A 21,301-nucleotide genomic window follows, 5' to 3' on the forward strand; every position below is an offset into this window, starting at 1 on the left:
CAGGGGTGCATGTATCTTTACGCACTGGTGTTTTCACATTCTTTGGATAAATACCCAGCAGCGGAATAGCTGGATGGTATGATAGTTCTATCCTTAATTTTTTGAGGAATCTCCATACTGTTTTCCATAGTGGCTGCACCAGTTTGCACTCCCACCAGCAGTGTATGAGAGTTCCCTTCTCTCCACATCCTCTCCAACACATGTTGTTTCCTATCTTGTTAATTATAGCCATTCTGACTGGCATGAGGTGATATCTCATTGTAGTTTGGATTTGCATTTCCTGAGAGTTAATGATGTTGAATATCTTTTCAGTATTGAAAGGAAACAATCACCTGGCAGCCCTGGGGGTGTGCAGGGGGAGGAGTAGAGAGTGAAAGAGAGGTAAGGGGGGTCGGCCTGCAGTTGTTTCAATTTCTCACCCAACAGCACTTCTGTGCTGGTCTGCTATTACCTGGAGGACTCCCCCACAAGTGGCTTCTGGGTTGCTACCATTTCAATCGGGAAGAGTCAGGCAATGCTTGCCCCAAGGCAACATGGGAGAGAGATGAGAGCAGAGCCTAAAATTCTTTCATCCCCCTAAAGTCTCAGCGTTTCCTCTCGCCACCCACCTGCGACACACCCACAGACTAAGGCAGTCTTCACGTGCCCCAGGGTTTTTATTCTTGTTTTGCTACCTAGAACCCGTGGTTCCTCCAGCTACTTTGGTCCCTCCAGGACAGACTTTGTGGGCGAGAGCCAGCAGCCTCTGGGCCCACCGTCTTGGTAGAAATGCCAGCTGAATGAGAGAGAGAGAGTAGTGTTTGCAGAGAACCACCTTGAGAGCGTCTCCTTGAGTGGGTTCAACTCCTAGCTCGCCGTGTGCTAGCTGTGTCTCCTCGAGCAAGTTACATCGCTGCTGTCCTGTGCCTCAGTTTCCCTCCCTTGTTGATTATTTAATAACGCTTGTCAAGCAGTTAGAACAGAATCCGGCACAGGGCAAGTGCTTCTTACCCGTGAGCTCCGAATAACACAGCACTGCAGGGTCCCCCACCCTCAGGAAGGATTTGCTGAGACCCCCTACTTCCTGCTCCCTGCAGTGGCGGTCCAGCTAATTAGGCCCCGGCGAGGACCCGCCCCGTGTCGCGGCGGGGCCAGCCCGGGACCTCCGCGCTGCAGTCTGCGAAACAGGCGTCGGGGAGCGGCCGCCGCGCGGGTGGGCGAGGCCGGCGGGCGGGGAGGCGTCCCGCCTCTGCTTCCGACACACAGGAAGGACTCCGCCGGCGGCCGCCCGCGCTGGGCGGGCCCGGTGCTCGTGGGGAGCTGGGGCCGCTCGCTCGGGCGCCGCGGGCGCAGGTCGTGGTGACCGGGGGCGGCCGCGGGGCGGCGCTGCGCCCCTTCGCGCCGCTCGGCCTCCTGGCCCCGGGCCCGCCCGCCGGGGGCGCGTCGTCGGCTCGCAGTCGCCGGCCCCGGGCGCGGAGCGCAGGATGCAGTGCTTCGGCGCCGAGTATCGGGTAAGCGCCCGCACCTGGCCCCCGGGGGAAGGGACCCCGGGGACAGCTCAGGTCCCCTCCTGCATGCACCTGCCCTGCCGGGACGCTTCCGCCTCCCCCAATCCTCGGGGATAAACCCCCGCCCCGGCGCCGCTGTGTCCTGGGGACACCTGGCGAGGAGGACCCCGGACCCCACTCAAGTGCGGGGGCGGGGGCGAGGGAGAGGCTGGCGGCGGGGCACGAACGTGGGGCCGCCTCCGGGTGCACCTTCAGGGAAGGGCTTGGCGACTGGAGATTCGCAGCCGCTCCGCAAGAGCAGGTGTTTCACAGGCTCCCAGGAAAGCTTCAGGCCGCCACGTTAAAAAAAAAAAAAAAAGCAGTTTTCGAGTAAGTTTGGGTTCAGTTTCCGGGTGGGAACCCATATGGTTATTTATCCTCTTTTTCTCAACTCTCTCCCTTCTTTTTCTGGAAGGTTTCTGAAGAGAGAACCCCCAGGGAAAGAGAGTGGCGACCTCAGATTTATAGGAAATGCACAGACACGATATGGTTATCCCTGTTCTTTCTCTTTTGGACTGGTTTGGTAAGTGTGCGTGCTTGGCAGGGAAAAGACCAGAGTGTGTGTGTCCCGAAATAACTGTGCCCCAAATGTAAGTCGCATTCCTAGTGCCTTCCCCGTGGAAGCCCAGGGCTCCGGGAGGTACCAGGTTAAAGTTTGTGCTGTAATGAGAAACATCTGCCCTTACGGCAGAGTAAACATAAGTCCTGGAGAATTCTTGTCAGGTATCTCTAAACCTCCTAGACTCGCTAAATCAGAGAGGCTGTCTTATTGCCACAGGCCACGTTGTCATGGAAGACTCCATTAGGAAATGAGAATCACGGCTTGCAATGGCCTTGTTATTGAATAGGCCAGTGTGTGGTCTCATTATCCGAGCTCACGGCTTGAAAGTTCTTTTACTATCTCAGCCCCCAAAATAAAATATTCCTCAAGTGTTTGCTGTTCCTCTAACATGGGAAAATCCAGGGTGAGCCTAGAAATTAATTACTCTTACTTTAGCTGAGCATAACACACACACTCTTGGTATCTTGCGTTTAGCAGCTAACAGGGAAACCGGCCTTTGATTTAAACCCGCAAGTTAGATAATTTTTTCCCCACTCTAGTTTCTAGGTGTGTATGGTTGCCGGTACACCTCATCAGGCTGTGCCATTTCAGTCCTGGGAGACTCTCTTGGAAGCTGAATGTTGGTGCTCTGATACTTATTTTAGAGTTGTGGGTAACAACAGAAAAAGGCTCACTCAACTGCTTCAAAGAGCGTGTTCATGGAATCATCGTTCCAGACTGGGGCGTGCTGTTTGCGGCAGGGTAAATGATTAATTTATAAAGCTTGATAATAGCTACCAGATAGTAATTACCTTTGTTGAAAAGAATTCAGTTTGAATGACTCTAAAATACCATGTTTGTTCCTCTTTCCAAATAAGAAAGGTATTTATTCACTTGTTGATTTTACCAACTGGTTACAGGCACAGAGGAAGGTTGGGCCTTAAAGACATGACCGAATGTTCTGGGTTGCCTAAATCACAGCCCTTGGAGCTCTCCTCTAGAAGCTGAGAGAAACTGCACCTCCTCCCTGACTTCCCGTAGATGCTGATGTTTCTAGCCGGGTCTGCTATTGTGTGAATGCAGGGAGCAGCTGTCCTGCCTGCGCCTGGCTGCTTTGACCTCGGGCTGTTAATGTTATTTGATGATCTTCTGTAGTCCCTCATCACTACCAGACTCGCAGTACAGCGGCTGTCTGGGGAACGGATATGTGGATGGCCCATCACAGCCTGAAGAATTATGAACCATCTGAGAGGTGGCACAGGGCTGGAAACTGCTTTAAAATTACATGTCATTTGCAAAATCAGTCTGAAGGCTTCAATATGCCCGCATTCTCTTTACTATGTTAAATTTGAATAATGAGAGTCCTTCCTTAGCTGACTGGCTTTCAGTATGTTCTGCAACATTTTTTAACCACAGATATTTAAAGCAGGGTGAGGAGTGTTTTTTCTGTCTCTGTTGTTCGGCTTCCTGTCTTGTGAACTGACTGGTGACAAAACACGTGCTGGACGGGATGATTGGTGGGGCTGCCCCAAGTTAGGGTTGGACAAAGGAGGTTTGGGGTGAGGGGCCAAAATCACAAGCAGGGACAGTCTGTTGCAGATAGAAAGACTGCCAGCCTTTGTTTATATTTGTGTAAGACACATAGAATGTCTCAAAGTCTCGACCATCTCTGCCTCTACTTACCTCTCCAGTGTCCTCTCCCATCTTGCCCTCTCCTACTCGTCTTTCAAGACTCCATTGTCAGGATCTCCCCCAGCACAGCTGACCGTGACCTTGGTAGCCCCACCATACCTGGTATACACACCAACTATTATCACCTATCATATGGAATTGCAATTGTCTGTTTGAAATTAGAACAAAGTTTTGATGGTTTAAAGTAGTAATTGTATGGCAGAGACTCAGGATTACCCAAATGCCACCCCCGCCAAGAAAAAACCTCCCACTTCTTCCCACAACCTTCCAAGGGAGATATTAACATAAAGGATGCTAATAAATGGAAAATATTGATTCCTTATTAGATCTCTGGTGAACTGGGCAGAAGTGCAGGACCCCTTTCCTCCTCTAAGTCCAGACCCAATCAGGATCTTAGCACACGCCAAGTTGGAAGGGCAGGGGAGGAGCAACGTGCCTCCCAGTCAGCCTACTGTGCTAGCCACGTGGGCGCACAGTCAAACCCACACCTACAGCCTATAAGTAAAGGGGCAGTGACTTGTCTGCCAGCAAAGGTGACCCACTCATCCTGGGTCCTGGAGTCTGACCGTGACACTGAGGAGGTGCTGGGGGCATGGGAGGGGCAGAGAGCCCCCTTCCCAGGAGGTCTGCAGTTCCCAAGCCCTGAGCCCTGCCTGTCTTAGTTCCTTGAGGGCAGGGACTTGGTTTTGTTCATCTTTATGTCCTCCAGTAACAGTCCCTGCACTTGAAGACTGTTATTTTGATTTCTAAATTAGTAGGGAATGCAGAATGTCTGAAACATATTTCACTTTGGGACAATGTACCTTTGGAACATATGGTATCAATACTGTATTTCACTGAATTATTATACCATATCCCCTCTCCTGGAATGAGCCTGTCGGTACCAAGTATTAAATGGTATTCTCTGCATTGTGTATTGGGAAACTTACAACACTGGGTTTGTGTAATGGGAAGATACATACTCAGTGTTGGTAAAAGGCGTGTCAATGCATATTAATGGAACAGTCGTCTGAGCAGAAATTTCAAATATTCCACATTCACTATGAAATTGGATAAACATGATTATAGATTGCAAGATGTTCCTGTCCAGCAGAATTCCTGAGATTCTTTATTTTGTATATTTTAAACCTTATTCCAAAACACCGTTTTCACACTTGTTGTGAGCAGTATTTGGTACATATCACCTATGTTGCATTTACCCCTGAAGATAAGAGTCCCCTAAATAAGAAAAAAAGAAAAAGGGAGAGGGAGAAGGAAGAAGGGATGGAAACTCAGAGAAAGAAGTACAGCCCTGGGGCACTTAGATAAACCAGGAACGTCAAGGGGAAAAGATTGAGTTGTCCTGGTGAAGTTAGGCCAAGAAGCAAAAATGACAGACTCTAGGAGAAGAGAGTGAGAAACACAAAGAGGGGAGAAAACGGAGAGCAATCTGTATCAGCGTTTTAGAATGTTCTCCCTACCTAACCTGTTAACACAAGTATTATAGGAGCAGCTTCCTAGCTGATTTGAGTTGTTGATGTTGTTGCCAAAGGAGAGCGGTGCAGTGATGCTGGGGAGGTTCAATGAAAATGAACCTCCATTTTATGTCAGCATCTTCAGGGATGTGGGGACCGTGTTTTCAGCCTGTTGGCCAGGCTCTCATGTGCCGCCTGGGTTTTGGCAGATGTTCATCATGGGCTACTCGGTGGCGGCGGGAGCCACGGGAAGACTCCTCTTCGGCTACGACAGCTTTGGCAACGTGTGTGGCAAGAGGAACTCCCCAGTAGAAGGAGCCCCTCTCTCAGGGCAGGACATGACCCTAAAAAAGTAAGTGTTCAAGTAAGTCCCCAACCTGTTAAGAGGGGCTGTATTTCAAAACTTTGTATAAATTAGTCGTTTTGAGCCTGGCAACTGTTTTCCCATTCAAAACTCCATCAGCAGGGGCCGGCCCCGTGGCACAGCGATTAAGTGCCCACACTCCGCTACTGGTGGCCCGGGTTTGGATCCCAGGCGCGCACTGACGCACCGCTTCTCCGGCCATGCTGAGGCAGCATCCCACATACAGCAACTAGAAGGATGTGCAACTATGAGATACAACTATCTACTGGGGCTTTGGGGAGGAAAAGGGAAAAAAAAGGAGGAGGACTGGCAGTAGATGTTAGCTCAGGGCTGGTCTTCCTCAGCAAAAAGAGGAGGATTAACATGGATGTTAGCTCAGGACTGATCTTCCTCACAAAAAAAAAAAAAAACCTCCATCAGCCCATCTCGTAAAAAGGGAGGCGTATGTGTGGTAGTAAGGACACGGGTTTTAGAATCAGCCAGTCCTAAGTTCCAGTTCAGCCTCTGCTGCTTTTCAGCAGTGTGACCTTGGGCAGCGTACTTGAACCTCTATGAGCCAAGTTTTCAACTTTTTAAACTGGTTATTGCATCCACCTCACGAGGTTGTTTTAATGATCCGCTGAGACACTGCACGAGCTAAGGCTTAATAAATGTTAGTTGTTACTGTTATTCATAATGTGTCAAATCGTGTTACCAATTGTATGTTACCAACTGTCCACCATCCACAGTATTGTTTCTGTGAGGAAATACATGAATACCCCTGGGAGTGCTGGGGACTGTCTCACTTCCTCCTCAGTCTACACTCTCAGTTCTGGCACTGTAGTGTTGCGTTCCCCCACCCCCCACCCTTGACTTCAACACAGAAACAGGAAGGGGAGAGAAGAGACAGAAATCCCCTGAGGGGAGAGAAATCCCTGGCTATAATTTTCTATGATGGAGACTGCCTTGTAATAACTTTTGAGACTTGATAATCAAAAGCAGCTCCTCGGAGAGAAATCTTAAGGGTCTAAATAGGTCCTGAGTATAGGTTTGGAGTCACCAAATACAAATCTCAGACCAGGCCTTTTCTACCCTTGAGTGTTGCTCCTGAGGAGAGCGGCGTGGCATTGCTGGACATGGATTGCCCCGGGGGAATTTCCCTCTGCACATGTGGGTGTCACTGACAGAGAAGACAAGAGGAGGAAGGAGCTGCCCAGATGCACCCGTGTTCCTGTTTCACATTGTATTCATAATGCAAGGCTGAGAAATAGTCATCCTCTTTAAAATAAAAAATTATCTATTTTATTATTCTCAATACCCAAAAGGTAGAAGCAACCAAGTGTCCATCAGCAGGTGAATAAACAAAATGTGTATACATATAATGGAATATTATTCAGCCTTAAAAAGGAATGAAGTTCTGATACATGCTACAACATGGATGAATCTTGAGGATATTATGCTAAGTGAAATAAGCCAGTCACAAGAAGAAACATTTTATGATTCCTGTTATATGAGGTACCTAGAGTAGTCGAATTCATAGAGACAGAAAGTAGAATGGTGGGTGCCAGAGGCTGGGGTGGGGCGGGGGGGAGCGAGTTATAGTTTAATGGGGACAGAGTTTCAGTTTTGCAAGATGAAAAGAGTTCTGTGGATGGGTGGTGGTAATGGTTTCACAAGAATATGAATGTACTTAATGCCACTGAACTGTACACTCGAAATGGTTAAGATGGTGAAATTTTATGTGTATTTTACCATATTTTTTTTAAATTTTAAATAAAAAGAATAAAGTATATATTTTTCATTCACCCAAGAAATCTCTTCCCCCATCTCCTGTCACACCATTCCCTTTTCTCCCATCCCCCGTTGGAAGGAAAAGAAGCTTCTGGGACCCCTTCTCCTTGTCCCTCCCCTAGAGGACTTTTCCTCTATAGGGCTTTTCCTCTGGCATTCCTCTGATTTCAGCAACCTGGGTAAGTGTTGGGCATGGGTCAGGGAGCTGCCACTGCCAGCCCCACATGTGACCTGTTAATGGCAACGGCCAGTTTTCTCCTTGTGCCCCAGCTACCCAGTGGGCAGCAGGAAGGGTTTCATGAGTTTTCTGGCTCTGGGAGGTGGGGCAGGGGCAGACCTTTAATTCACAGCCTCGACCCCCTCCTTTCCGCTTCTCACTTCCCCAGGTTCAGCTAGTCTCTGAAGTATAGTTGAATGCTCTTGGATGCAAAAATGCTTTCTGTGGACTTTACTGAGCCGTTTATGCGCTGGCCTGGTATAGCAATCCATGGGCTGTTTATTCAATCCCTTCCCTTCCTCAGTGGCTTCCTCAGATAACTCCCTGGTGTTATCTCCCAGAAAATGCTGAATCTGGAAAAGGAAAGTTTTGTTAACATTTGAGTATGGTCCCTGAGCTGCATAACTCCATAGATGACCCCAGGAGGCGTAATACATATTAAATCATGCTGAAGCATTTGATGATAAAAGTTTGCCTTAATTATCCCCACATTTGATAGCATGTGGGTATTTTTTAAGGCCCGTAGTGAAACCCAAGGAGTGGAAATGCTCTAAGACATTCTTCTGTTTGGTCTGCCTCCTAGACACGTGTTCTTTTTGAATTCCTGCAACCTGGAAGCCAACGAAGGGAGGCTCAGTTCCACTGTCCTCTGCGTATCCAGCTGTCCTGAAAAGCAGCTTGATACCCTGGAGGAGGTTCAGCTCTTTGCAAACAGCAGTGGTAGGCACCGAGGGATGGGCTCGCTCTTCCCCCTGAGGCTGGGAGCTGCGGTGGGGTAACCTGTGCAGACCTACATCAGAGAACTTACCCTGACACTGCTTTCTCTGCGAAGGTGGGAATCGTCCTTCCTTGTGGGTGCTGCTTCTTGTGTGGAAAAGGCCACAAACATTTTCTCTTGAACTTGTTCAATTTCATTCTGGTTTATCTGGAATTTATCTGAAACCCTAGCTGTTCTCTGCTCACTGCCTGGGAATGGTCTTCCATAGAGAGCACAGAGTAGATGACAGACATTTAGGGCCCACAGGCAGGGTCAGACAGAGGTCAGAGAGCTTTGCGCTGGGCCCATCCAGTCCTAGAGAGGCGCCCGCAGGCTTCGGGTTGAATTGCCGACAAGTATGTTCTTTCATTAAAATGTTGGATGCTTTCACTGACCAGACCAGTGGGATAGTCATAAGTGGTACCAAACATTTGTGTAACTGAAGCACCTTGCTCTGAGCCTGCTTTTCAGATTTATGTTATAAGGATTAAACAACTGAAGGAAAGGAAAAGAAATTCAAGGCAACTTACTGCAAATTTTATCTGCTTGTGAGATGGTGTGCCAGATTTTTAAAAATTATTTGCGAGGCTGGGTTAAAAATATCAAGCGTATCCAATTAATTATCTTCAAATAACCTTCAGATCATTTTAGTACCAATCATATAGCTTTTAGTTCTGAATTTGGAGTTTTGGAGGGAGAATAAGAGAGGACCTAACTTGGCCTCAGATGGTATGCTTATTCTTTTGTGTTTAGGTCACCCATAGGCCTGTTTTCCAAATCCAAGTGATTTATTCTGTCTCCTCAGTTTGGTAAAATGACTATGATGTCCTTACTGGCTCTTCTAAAAAGATGAGCACAATATGGGAAGATGGTACAGTCTGTGTGTCTTCTGCTTCCAGGGTCCTTCCTGTGTGTTTACAGCTTGAATTCCTTCAACTACACCCAGAAGCCAAATGCAGACTCATTGTGCCCCAGGCTTCCAGTTCCTCCAAGGTAAAAGCTTCCATACTTTTTCCTTATCCATCAACAAAGGTTATTGGGTGCTTGGTGTGTGTCAGTTACTCTTCTAGGTATTGTGTGAAGCACAAAGGAGATATTGGGTAGAGCCCCTGCCTGCAGGGAGCTTACCATCTACAGGAGGCCAGGGATAAACGAGGAGGGACTCTTTGCAATATACGTAATGGAGAGTGGGTTAGGAACCAGGATAAATAAGGAGAAAACAAACAATGAAGATATACATAGTCTTCAAATGACAATACTAGAGCTAGCAAAAGTAATATATGAATTATTACCAAATGAGTGGTTTTATAAAGTAGTTGGTGTGTGTTTTTTCTACTCCGACTATTTATTACAAAGTAGAAGTCGTTTACTTTTGCTTTCTATTGCAACCAGACATTATTAGTTTTTATAGATTTGTCCATAAAAAACAGACCTAGGAGGGCAAGGCCAAGTGGTTACCACACCTCTCTTCTCAATGAGAACAGCAAACAGGTCCTTCTTAAGAATACCACTCAGTGAGCCCCTTTCAGGGTCTTATTCATCCCTATCAACTAGGGTAGTACCTGGCACATTGGAGGCACCTTATAAATATCTGTAGAATAAGGCAGCAATGGTGAAGCAATGGTTGGCTCACGTTTGCGCCACTGAGAAGACTAAGGGGAAAAATACAATTAATAATCGTTGCCACTGCAGGATGCTGAGATGTACTGAAGGAGGACTTGGATTTATTTAGCATTGCCATTCTTGTGAAAATTCTAAGTATGTTTACCATGAATGAGACCGCTGTGTAAAATCCCTGAGAAATAATGATAATTTAAGTAGAACAAGGCATTGTGCCAACTGTCTAATACACTGTTTATCAAACTCTTGGTTGGGACACAAAGTAAGAAATTTATTACATCATAATCCCTGTATACACACACCTTCATACATACTTACGTATATGAAACAGAAATAGAAGTCTCACAAAACAAGACTGCCCCTTACTGCATATGATTCATACTAATAGTCCTATTCTATTTCACTTTTTAAAAAAAGTAATTTATTTCATAATTTTCTAATAGGTTGCAAGTGTAGCTTGAAAAATATTGAACTAGCAGGTACATAAAAAAAAGGAGTAGGTTTTAACTGAATAGGAGGAAGAATATAGTTAACTATCCTTGTGGTATTCTTTTCTAAAATCAATACTTTGTGTTATAAGTAATTGAAAGAGGAGAGAATTATTTGCCAAGGAGAGTACCATTCTATTTTTCTATAATTTTTTTTGCTGGAAAAGATTCACTCTGAGCTAACATCTGTCTTTTTTTTTTCTCCCCAAAGCCCCAGTACATAGTTGTATATTCTAGTTGTAAGTCCTTCTAGTTCTTCTATGTGGGACACCACCACAGCATGGCTACTGACAGACGGGTGGTGTGGTTCTGCGCCCAGGAACCAAACCCTGGCTGCTAAAGCAGAGCACGCCAAACGTTAACTGCTAGGCCATCAGGGCTGGCTTTCTATGATATTTTTTTAATTTTGGTTTTTGTCAGATAGCATAAACATGTCTCAATGAAACATAACTGAACCCGGGAAAAAAAACTACAATATTTTAGTTGGTTGAAAGAAAATTATTTAACACTTAAAAAGAAAGATTATTTTTTAACTTTATACCCTTTGACCAACATCTTCCCATTTCCCCCTCACCACCACCCTCCACCCTGGGCCACCACCATTCTGTTCTCTGCTTCTATGAGATTGACTATTTTAGATTCCACTTGTAAGTGAGATCATGCAGTATTAGCCTTTTGAGAAGGATTTTTTAAAGAACACTATTTCTAACTGTGCCTACAGAAGGAATTGAAAGAGAATGGAACTTTCAAGGTTGTAATCTAACCAGAGCTGATAAACTCTCCTCTTACTATAAATGGACGGCAACTGTAATTCCTTGGGAAGCTTATATCTTGCCACTGCTGATGATACTAGCGAACTTTTATTGAGTTTTTGATACTTGCCAGGCACTTTTCTAAGCTCTTGACATGTATTCTCTTATTTGGACCTCACCTAACCTCTGTGTTGTAGACATTGTTTTCATCCCTATTTTACAGCTGAGAAAACTGATGCAGAGACAGGTTAGGTCCTACAACCAGCAAGGGGAAGAGCTGGAATTCAAAACCAAACAGCGTCCATATTTGTTTATGTGATTCAAAACAAGCAGTCAAGGCTTCATTTGGTTTTAGTGTACCTGGAAAATAGCCTCCGTAGGGTCACATCAAGCTGGAGGAAAAGTCCCACACCATGGGTTCTAGGGTCACCTCTTTCCTACCTCTCAACCAGTCCTAGTCCTTTCATTCCTTAAATGCAGAGCTTTCCAGTACTAACTTTTCAAGTGAAGACGAAACTGCTGATTGACTGGCCTTTCTTGGACAGAGTTTGGGAGATAGAAATAGGCTTGAGGGCTCCATTTCTTTCTCCTGCACAAGCATTTGTTTGTCTTAAGATGGAAATGATCATATTTATCCTGGAAGAGCAGTGCCAAGTGTGAAAAGCTTGAAAACATGAGAAGTGTGGCTACAGGGCCAAAGAACATTTTCTAAATACCTCTTTGTGACCAAACCAGTTGTTGCTTCTTCCTCGGTTGATCATGTGAGGTATAACATACCCTTTTAGAGCAGTGGCTGAATATCAAGAAGGTTTGTGTACCTAGGAATGAGCTTTTAGGAGAAGTAAAAAAAAATACTGCAGAAGATAACAAGCAAGCATATCTTTTCCCCTTTGGTGTTCAATTTAATATTGTCTTTTGAGTCCCCCATGTATTTAATGTCTAAAAGGCTTGGAGTTTTCCCTCCAGTAAATTCTAGTTCCAGCCTCCCACACAGGTGCCCATGCATGTCACTGCATTGTCTGCTTGGATGAATTCCATCTACAGGGTCATCTAAATATACAGTCAGCTCTCCAGATTACTTCCTGCACATTTGAGTGGCTTTGCTGTGGGGAGAGGAAAAGCAGAAGTGGGGAAGAAACCACAGTCTGTGGCCAAAAGACACATCCTCCGCCCCAGCTAATGGCATACTTGTTGGACAGCTGGTCAACCACCCACCAGCGGCGACCCACACTTTATGTGCCCCTCTGTGTCACCTTCAGGGCTAAGATGGGTCATTCTTTACCAGCACAGGGTTATTAAAGGCCTAAAAAGCACCATATTTGACAACTTAAGTTTGTCAAAATTAAGGTCTTATGAAGAATTGTGTTTGAAGAAAAACAAAATAACATTAAATCCATATCTGACCTTATTTTTCAGAAACACTAAATGAAAGTTCAGAAACCATTAGCTTTCAAAACAGTTCAGATTCATTGGTGTTAAGACTGTTTAGTAATAGAAAAGAAAAATTCAAGGTTTAAAAATTGGAAAGCAGGTGGTAAGATTACTACTCTGCAGTTGTTAAGAAAATTAACTGGAAAACTAAAAATGATGAGAACTTATTTAGGTGGCAGGGAATGAGATTAATATACTAAAATCTGTAGCATTCATTATATATATATATATATATATATATATATATATATATATATATACATTTTTTTTTTTTTTTTTTTTTTTTGGTGATGGAGATCAGCCCTGAGCTAACATCTGTGCTAATCCTCCTCTTTTTGCTGAGGAAGACCGGCTCTGAGCTAACATCTATTGCCAATCCTCCTCCTTTTTTTCTTCCCCAAAGCCCCAGTAGATAGTTGTATGTCATAGTTGCCCATCCTTCTAGTTGCTGTATGTGGGACGTGGCCTCAGCATGGCCGGAGAAGCGGTGCATCAGTGCGCGCCCGGGACCAAACCCGGTCTGCCAGTAGTGGAGCGCGCGCACTTAACCACTAAGCCACGGGGCCGGCCCGCATTCATATATTTTTAAAAAGACTCCTTTTACCACAGCAAGAAAAAATATGTACAAAAACACAAAAGCACCTAGAAATAGATTTAACAAGAAATGTACAAGAACCACAGAGAGAAAACTTTAATGTGTTCCTGAGGTACAGACAAAACTTGAACAAATGGAAAGACAGACTGTGTTCTTGATAGTACCACTCAACATCACAAAGATGTCGTTTCTCCAAAAGTAGAGCTATTGATTTATCATGATTGCAATAAAAATAGAATTTTTTCAGTAACTAGATAAGCTGATGTGACAGTTTATAAAGAAAATTTAAAGGAAAAAAAAACAAGAATGGCCAAGAAAAATCTGAAAAGGAAAAACAACTAAGGGAACTAGCCCTTCCAGTTTTTAAAACATTTGATAAAGTTTAATAATTAAAATACTGTGGTACTAGTTCATGTGTAGAAAGATCAGTGGAACAGATTAGATAATCCAGGAATAGACCCAAATGCTTACAGGAATTTAGTACATGATAAACGTAGCATCTGAAATCAGTGACAAAAAGATGGACTATCAACAAGTGGTGTTGGGACAACTGGGTAGGCATGGGGGAAGGCTGGATCCATACCTCATGGCTTATATGAATAAGTTCCAAATGGGTTAAAGATTTTAATGTATAAAGTGAAACCATAAAGTACTAGAAGCCGTGGGAGAATTATTTTATAACCTGAAAGTAAGGAAGGCTTCTAACTATGACTTAAATCTCAGCAGACATAAAATAAAAAATTGATAAATTTGGCTGCATTAAAAACAAACATTTCTGCATGACAAAAACACTAGAAGCAAAATTAACAGGTAAATAAGTTGCAGTTCCTATAAAAAAGAGATTAATTTCTCTAATTTATAAAAGGTCTTACTAATCAACTTTTGATAGACCAATACCTCAATATAAAAATGAGATAATAATATGAATAGATGCATTAAAGAAAAAGCATAATGTTTTTAAAACATACTAAAATAGGCTAGACATCCCTCATGGTAGGAGAAATTCTGTTAAGACTCTAATGTTTTCACCTCATAGACTGGCAACATCTAAAGGTTTGATAATGCGCTGTATTGGCAAGGGTGTGGGGAAAGAAGCACTTTCATGCATTGTGGAGGCAGGGTCCACGGGAGGGCAATTCATCAATATTCATCGGTGATGAATGTGCATACCTTTTAATCAAGCATTTCTGCTTCTAGAAATTTAATCTACAGGCATACTTTTACCGGTGTGAAATGACATTTGTGCAAGGTTACTCACTGCAGTGCTTGTAACAGCAAAAGATGGAAAACAGTCTAAATGGCCATCAATAGAGGGCTGCTTAAATTATGGTATATCATTTAATGTAATACTATCTAGCTCTTTTTTTTAATAAGAAACTAGCAAGCTAGGAATAGCTAAGAACTTCCTCGTCTAATAAAGGGCATCTATGAGAAATCTACAGTTAATATTATACTTAATGGTGAACTATTGAATGCTTCCCACCTAAGATTAGAAACAGGGCAAGGATATCTGCTCTTACCACTTTCACTCAATGTTGTAACAGAGGTCCTGGGAATTGCAATAAAGTAAGGAAAAGAAATAGAAGGGAAGAAGTGAAACCTTCTTTATTTACAGATGACCTAAGATACAAGGTTAAATTGTATTTCTATATACTAGGAGCAAACAATTAGGACATAATATTTTAACTCCATCTTCAGAAGCATCAAAACATATAGAGTACTTAGGAATAAATTTAACGAAAGACATGGAAGACCTCAACTGAAAACTTCAGGCCGTTGCTGAAAGCAATTAAAGAATACCTAAATAAATAGAGAAATATACCTTATTCATGAATTGGAAGTTTTTAATATTGTTAAGATGTCACATCTCCCTAAATTGTTCTATAGATTCAAAACAGTCTTCCCAATGAATTTTGTAGAAATTGACAAGTTTATTCTAAAAATATAAATCAAAAGCTAAAGGCTTGGAGCCACAAAAAAATCTTAAAGAAGAACAACAAAGAACTCATACCACCTGATTCAAGAGTTATTATAAAGTTAGAGTGATTAGGAGAGTGTGGTGTTGGAATGAGGATAGACAAATGGATAAATGGGTCAGAAGAGAGCCCAGAAATAGAACTACATGTACATGATCAATGATTTTTTTTTTTTTTGAGGAAGATCAGCCCTGAGCTAACATCCATGCTAATCCCCCTCTTTTTGCTGAGGAAGACCGGCTCTGAGCTAACATCTATTGCCAATCCTCCTCCTTTTCCCCCCCACCCCCCAAAGCCCCAGTGGATAGTTGTATGTCATAGTTGCACATCCTTCTAGTTGCTGTATGTGGGACGCAGCCTCAGCATGGCTGGAGAAGTGGTGCGTCGGTGCGCACCCGGGATCCGAACCCAGGCCGCCAGTAGCGGAGCGCGAGCACTTAACTGCTAAGCCGCGGGGCCAGCCCCTGGTCAATGATTTTTAATGAAAGTAGCAAGGCAATTTCAGGAGGAAAAGGAGTCTTTTCAATAAATGGTGCTGAAATAAGTGGAAAGACATTGGGGGAAAAATGACTTTTGGTCATTTTTATATGAGGACTCTTACCTCATATCACACACAAAAATTAATTTGAGATGTATCTTAGACCTAAACATAAGAGCTAAAATGATAAAGCTTCTACAAGAATATCTTTGCCACCTTGAATGGCAAAGATTTCTTTGAGAGGACACGAAAAGCACTATACATAAAATAAGAAGAAGTGATACGGTAGACTTTGTCAAAATTAAAAACTTCCATTCATCTAACGATACCATTAAGAAAATGAAAAAAAACAACAGACTTGGAGAAAATATTCATAATACATATATATGACAAATACTTAAATCCAGACTATGTAAAGAATTTCTTTAAATCAGAATCTATAATCTTTTTCTGTAAGGGCCAGATCGTAAATATTTTAGGCTTTGCGGACCACAGAATCTCAGTAGCAACTACTTAACTCTGCCAGTGTAGTGCAAAAGCAGCTAGAAAATACATAAACAAATGGACTGTGCTGTGTCCAATAAAGCTACATGTACAAAAACAGGTAGGCCGAATTTGGCTGACCCCTACTTTAATCAATAAGGAAAAGCGCAATAAAACTGGGCAAAAGGCTTGGACAGACATTTCTCAAAAGAAGATATACATGTACCAATTGGTACATGAAAAGATGCTTAACACCGTCAGCCATCAGGAAAGTGCAAATAAAACCACAGTGAGGTATCACTACACACCAACCAGAAGGACTACCATTTTAAAAATTAGCAATACCAGAGCTGGTGAGGATATTGAAAGAGAACTCACATACATTGCTAGTGGGAGTATAAATGGTGCAGCTGCTTCGGAAAAAGTTTGGTGTTTCTTATAAAGCTAAGCAAACACTTATCATAGGACCTAACAATTCCACTCGCAGGTATTTACTCAAAATAAATGAAAATGTACCTCCATAACAAGATTTGTATACAAATGTTGATAGCATCTTGTGTTTAATAGTCCAAAACTGGTAACAACTCCAATGGCAATTGACAGGAGACTAGATAAACAAGTGGTGGTATATTCATGCAGTGGAATAGTACTCAGCAATGAAAAGAAATGATCTGCTGATACACGCCAACAGCTCAGTGAAAGAAGCTTGACACGAGAGTACATACTGTGTGATTCCATTTAAGTGACGTATGCAAGAGTCCAACTAATTTATAGTTGTAGAAGTCAGATCAGTAGTGCCTTAAAAGGGTTGGAGAGTGATTGGAAGGAGGCATGAGGGAACTTTTTGGGGTGATATAAATGTTCTATACCTTGAAACGGGTGGTGGTTACATGGAGACATATATATTTGTCAAAAGTCATTAATTGTATGTTCAACGTGTTTACGTACGTTTCACTGTATGTAAATTTTACCTCAGTAAAATTAGAAATCCCTTACATTCTGAAATGAACAGACCTGCAAGATGTGTTAAGTTAAAAAAGCAAATGATAGAGCAGTATGCAGTGTACTACCTTTTGCATAAAAAGGAAATATCGGTGTGACTTATGTGTTTATATACATATAAGTGTATATATGTATGTATAGGTTATACAAGCAAATATATATATGCGTGTATATTTTTGGCTATACAAATATATGTATTTACTTGTATAACCATTACATCAAACAAACATGACCTTTAGGGTATAGTCAGAAAGCAAGTTTATTTTTGTCTGTCTCTTTAAATTTATTCAGTGGGACTAGTTTTTTCCATGAAACCCTTGTCATCTGACTCAGGAGTAGCATCCCTCACCCTCTTCCCCTTGAGGACAGGGATGGATTCACATGACCATTCTCTCTCTCAAAAAAACTGAGAATTGCTCTTCTACGTGATTCTACGCATGTGTCAGCTCCCGTACAGAGTGAACTTGGCTATATCCAAATAAACAATAAAATCAACCAAAGCTGAGATCTCAGGATAGAATGTAGACTACGACAAATGAATGTAACTGTAGTACAGATGTAGAACATAATCTCACTGAAGGGAGCAGAGAGAACAGGAGCTGACCTAAGTTACTCTGGAAAACAGCTTTGTGACTGGACACTGTAAGCTAAAGATGAGAAATAAGGTAAAACTAAGAAACTGTCACAAACCAAAGGAGACATGACAACTAAATGTAACGTGGGATCCTGGATGGGGTCCTGGAACAGAAAAAGGACATCAGTGGGAAATGGGGAAATCCAAACAAAGGCTGTAGTTTAGTTAATGGTGTAGTACACATGTTAATTTCTTAGTTTTCACCAGTGTGCCGTGGTTATGTAAGGTGGGAACCTTAGGGGAAGGGGAGTGAAAAGTACATAAGAACTCTCTGTAATACCTCTGCAGTTTTTCTGTAACTCAAAAATTATTCCAAAATTAAAAGTTTATTTTTTAGAGTGTTCTAATCTCCAATTTCCAACTCTTTTATACTCTCAGTATGGGTGAGGAGTTTAAGAATAACCTAACCAGTTCTCTCCCACCTCGTGTTTGGTATAAGCCCCGCATGGTGGGTTCTGGCATCTTGTTTTGGAATATAATTTTTATTATCTTTGAGCCTCAGCTGCAAACTTGCATTTAAATTTTCTGTTACATTCACATGTGCTAAAAAATGTCTCTAGAATGATATACAAGAAAGCAAATAATGGTGGCCTGTGAGGAAATGTACTTTGGTGGCTCAAGGAGATGAAAGGGCAATTTCTCACAGTTTATTCTATTGTACCTTTGGAATTTGAGGCGTGTGAATGTGTTATACTTTCAAATTTTTTAATTAAAAAAAAAACAACTGCTCAGTTGTATTACTTTTCTTTTGAATCACTATTCAGTGACTCAGGAGCTATTTCTGTAGTGTTGTGACTTCCTGAGCAGGAGTCTTCCATATGTTCTATGTTGTGCTTCATTGGAGGTTTTGGAAGTCATTTTTTCTTTGTGGAAATGTAATATTGATTGCATTTGGGGTCTCCCTTATTTCATCTTCACACATTTCACAAAATACTTGTGACTGCCTAATATTTTAGCAATCCATCAGATAATTTGGGTTGCGATTATTTCCACTGTTTGCGGCCAATGGAAGGAAAGAAGAGTAGAACCCTGTGAAGATGTTTGTGGCCTCATTAAGAGCCGTTAAGGTGGGGGCCAGCCCCGTGGCGCAAGTGGTTAAGTGCGCACGCTCCGCTGCGGTGGCCCGGGGTTCGCCGGTTCAGATCCCGGGTGCGCACTGATGCACCCCTTGTTAAGCCATGCTGTGGCGGCGTCCCATATAAAGTAGAGGAAGATGGGCACGGATGTTAGCCCAGGGCCAGTCTTCCTCAGCAAAAAAGAGGAGGATTGGCATCAGATGTTACCTCAGGGCTGGTCTTCCTCACACACACACAAAAAAAAAGTATATAAAAAAAAAAAGAATCATTAAGGTGAACATTCCTGGGCATTCGTACATTTCAGGAAGGGACTCAAAAAAGGTTAGCTTTCTCATCTATGCGAGGCAGTTATCAACCACTGCTTCATTCATCACTCATTTATTAAGCACTCACTCTGTTTGTCGCAGGCCTTTCAAGCCTTATACGTTTTCCTAAGAAGGACTGAATAAAGTTGGTAGTTTCATTAATATGGCTTCTGATTGATCCAGTCCATGTCTCTAACACTTCCTTAATGTGATTCTTGTGTTGGAATTGGTAGTTTGTGTCAAAGAAGGACCAAGACATGACAGTCAAAAGTGTCACTCTCAAATTTAGGCTTCTTGTTTCTATGGGACCCCATAATCGGTTTCCCATCCAGAGCATCAGCTAGTCGCTGTCGCAGAGTACGGTTGCCTGGCTTTGTAAGATGTACCGTGCTTTGCAAACAAGATACTAAACCCCTTTTTATTACTACAGACCTTATGCTTTCTTGGATGTTGAGAATTTTAATTAATTTGTTATAAAAAATATTTGTTTATTGAAATATAATTAAATTATAAATAAATAATAATTTTAAATAATTTAAGTAATTAAATAAATGTCTTCGCCATTTATTCTTTTATTTTTAGCAAGTCTTTTCCCTTGTTTAACCGATGCGTCCCTCAAACACCTGAGTGCTACTCCCTGTTTGCATCTGTTTTGATAAATGATGTCGACGCCCTTCATCGAATTCTAAGTGGAATAATGTCAGGAAGAGACACAATCCTTGGCCTGTGCATCCTCGCATTAGGTAACCCTCAGTTAATTTTATTTTAGTGTCTATTTGTGCCAGAGTTTCTAGCATTTATGTCTGTTGTACAGTGAAGTTAGCCTCTTGACTTAAATATAAAACTTCACTTTGTATATTTTCTTTATACTTTCAGTGTTTCAGGTTCAAGTGGGGGAGGGGCAGTAAGATGGGGAGAAGACCTGCTGGCTCTCTGCTAAGAGACTCACTGGGTGGGGGTCACCTTAATATAGTGACCGTGTTCCAGTGCCTGGTATTCAGCTCTGCATAGGTTGGATATGCAAAGCAGATCGCCAATTTGTGAATTGGCGATGAAAAGTACAACTGTCAGGGGGACCAGAAATGTACATTTTCTGGCCAGTGTGCCCTCTCCTTCTAGGCATGCTGGATCAGAAGGCTGCTTGGTGAGCAAGGGAAGGAGGCATGTGCATCCACATTAAATAGCATCAGACAGCAATGGCCTGATGTGTCCAGCTCCTCCAAGGAACGTGCCTGCTTTGGGTTATAGGCAGGTCAAGGCCTTGGGCTGGAACATGCATCTTCCGCGCATTTCTGGAAGCGGCTATCCACTCTTGACCCTTGACTTCCCATTTTCTGTGTTTCTGCTTGACGAAGCCCTTTAAGAGTCCCTTTCTCTTTGAACAAGTTAACATACTCTGCTGCGTTAGACAGTAGTAATGGCCTGTTATCCACCCCCTTCCCCAGTGGCTGCCTCCCTACCTCTTGGTTGAAAGAAACTCTTTGGTCAGCCATTAACATAATTTTGCCAGTTTACAAATTGTTTTCCATAATTTCATTACCAGCAAGTTACTAATTCCTGAATGCTTGGGAATGCTTAACTAGTCACCAGTATGTAACTTCCAGACTTCTTATGACCTAAATGTGCCAGGCAGTGTGCTTACTCTTAACTCATTAAAACCTCATCAGAATCTCATCACCATTTGTAGGAGAGGAAACTGAGGCTTAGAGAGGGTAAGTGCCTTGGCCAAGGTCACACATGTAGCAAAGTAGGTGGCAGAGCTGAGACCCAACCCAGATCTGTCTGATTCTCAAATCATGTTCTTAACCACTACACCGAAGTATCTGTCTGTAACCCTGATTTTGTGTTTAGAAAAAAATAACATAGTATTTATAGATTCATAAAATACCTGGAATAAATCCGTAAGCTTAAAAGCCCACATATTAGAAAATAATATGCAGATTTTTTACACATACAACTTACCCTATAATTAGAATCTTAAATTTTTCATTTTTTTTTTTTTTTTTTTTTTTTTTTTTTTTTTTTTGTGAGGAGATCAGCCCTGAGCTAACATCCGCCAATCCTCCTCTTTTTTTTTGCTGAGGAAGACGGCCCTGGGCTAACATCTGTGCCCATCTTCCTCCACTTTATATGGGACGCC

The 21,301-nt window shown here is 42.6% G+C and overlaps 1 protein-coding gene across 6 annotated transcripts in view; it reads left to right on the forward strand.

Annotated features, from left to right (window-relative positions):
- Positions 1-1,319: 1,319 nt before the first annotated feature.
- SLC44A3 (solute carrier family 44 member 3) overlaps positions 1,320-21,301 on the forward strand; it is a 74,970-nt gene continuing 54,988 nt past the window's right edge. For 3 of the 6 annotated variants that reach the window (XM_058538574.1, XM_058538579.1, XM_058538576.1), the window contains exons 1-6: positions 1,986-2,049; positions 2,628-2,829; positions 5,423-5,565; positions 8,148-8,284; positions 9,221-9,314; positions 19,744-19,904. In XM_058538574.1, coding sequence (XP_058394557.1) covers positions 2,641-2,829; positions 5,423-5,565; positions 8,148-8,284; positions 9,221-9,314; positions 19,744-19,904 — 724 coding nt within the window. In that variant the 5' untranslated portion in view covers positions 1,986-2,049; positions 2,628-2,640. Of the gene's footprint in view, positions 1,491-1,612; positions 1,857-1,941; positions 2,050-2,627; positions 2,830-5,422; positions 5,566-8,147; positions 8,285-9,220; positions 9,315-19,743; positions 19,905-21,301 lie in introns of those variants that run through there. The other 3 variants (XM_058538577.1, XM_058538578.1, XM_058538580.1) reach the window with 2 other exon arrangements.

The sequence above is a fragment of the Diceros bicornis genome, chromosome 4 (assembly GCF_020826845.1).
Source record: "Diceros bicornis minor isolate mBicDic1 chromosome 4, mDicBic1.mat.cur, whole genome shotgun sequence".
Taxonomy (NCBI): Eukaryota; Metazoa; Chordata; class Mammalia; order Perissodactyla; family Rhinocerotidae; genus Diceros; species Diceros bicornis.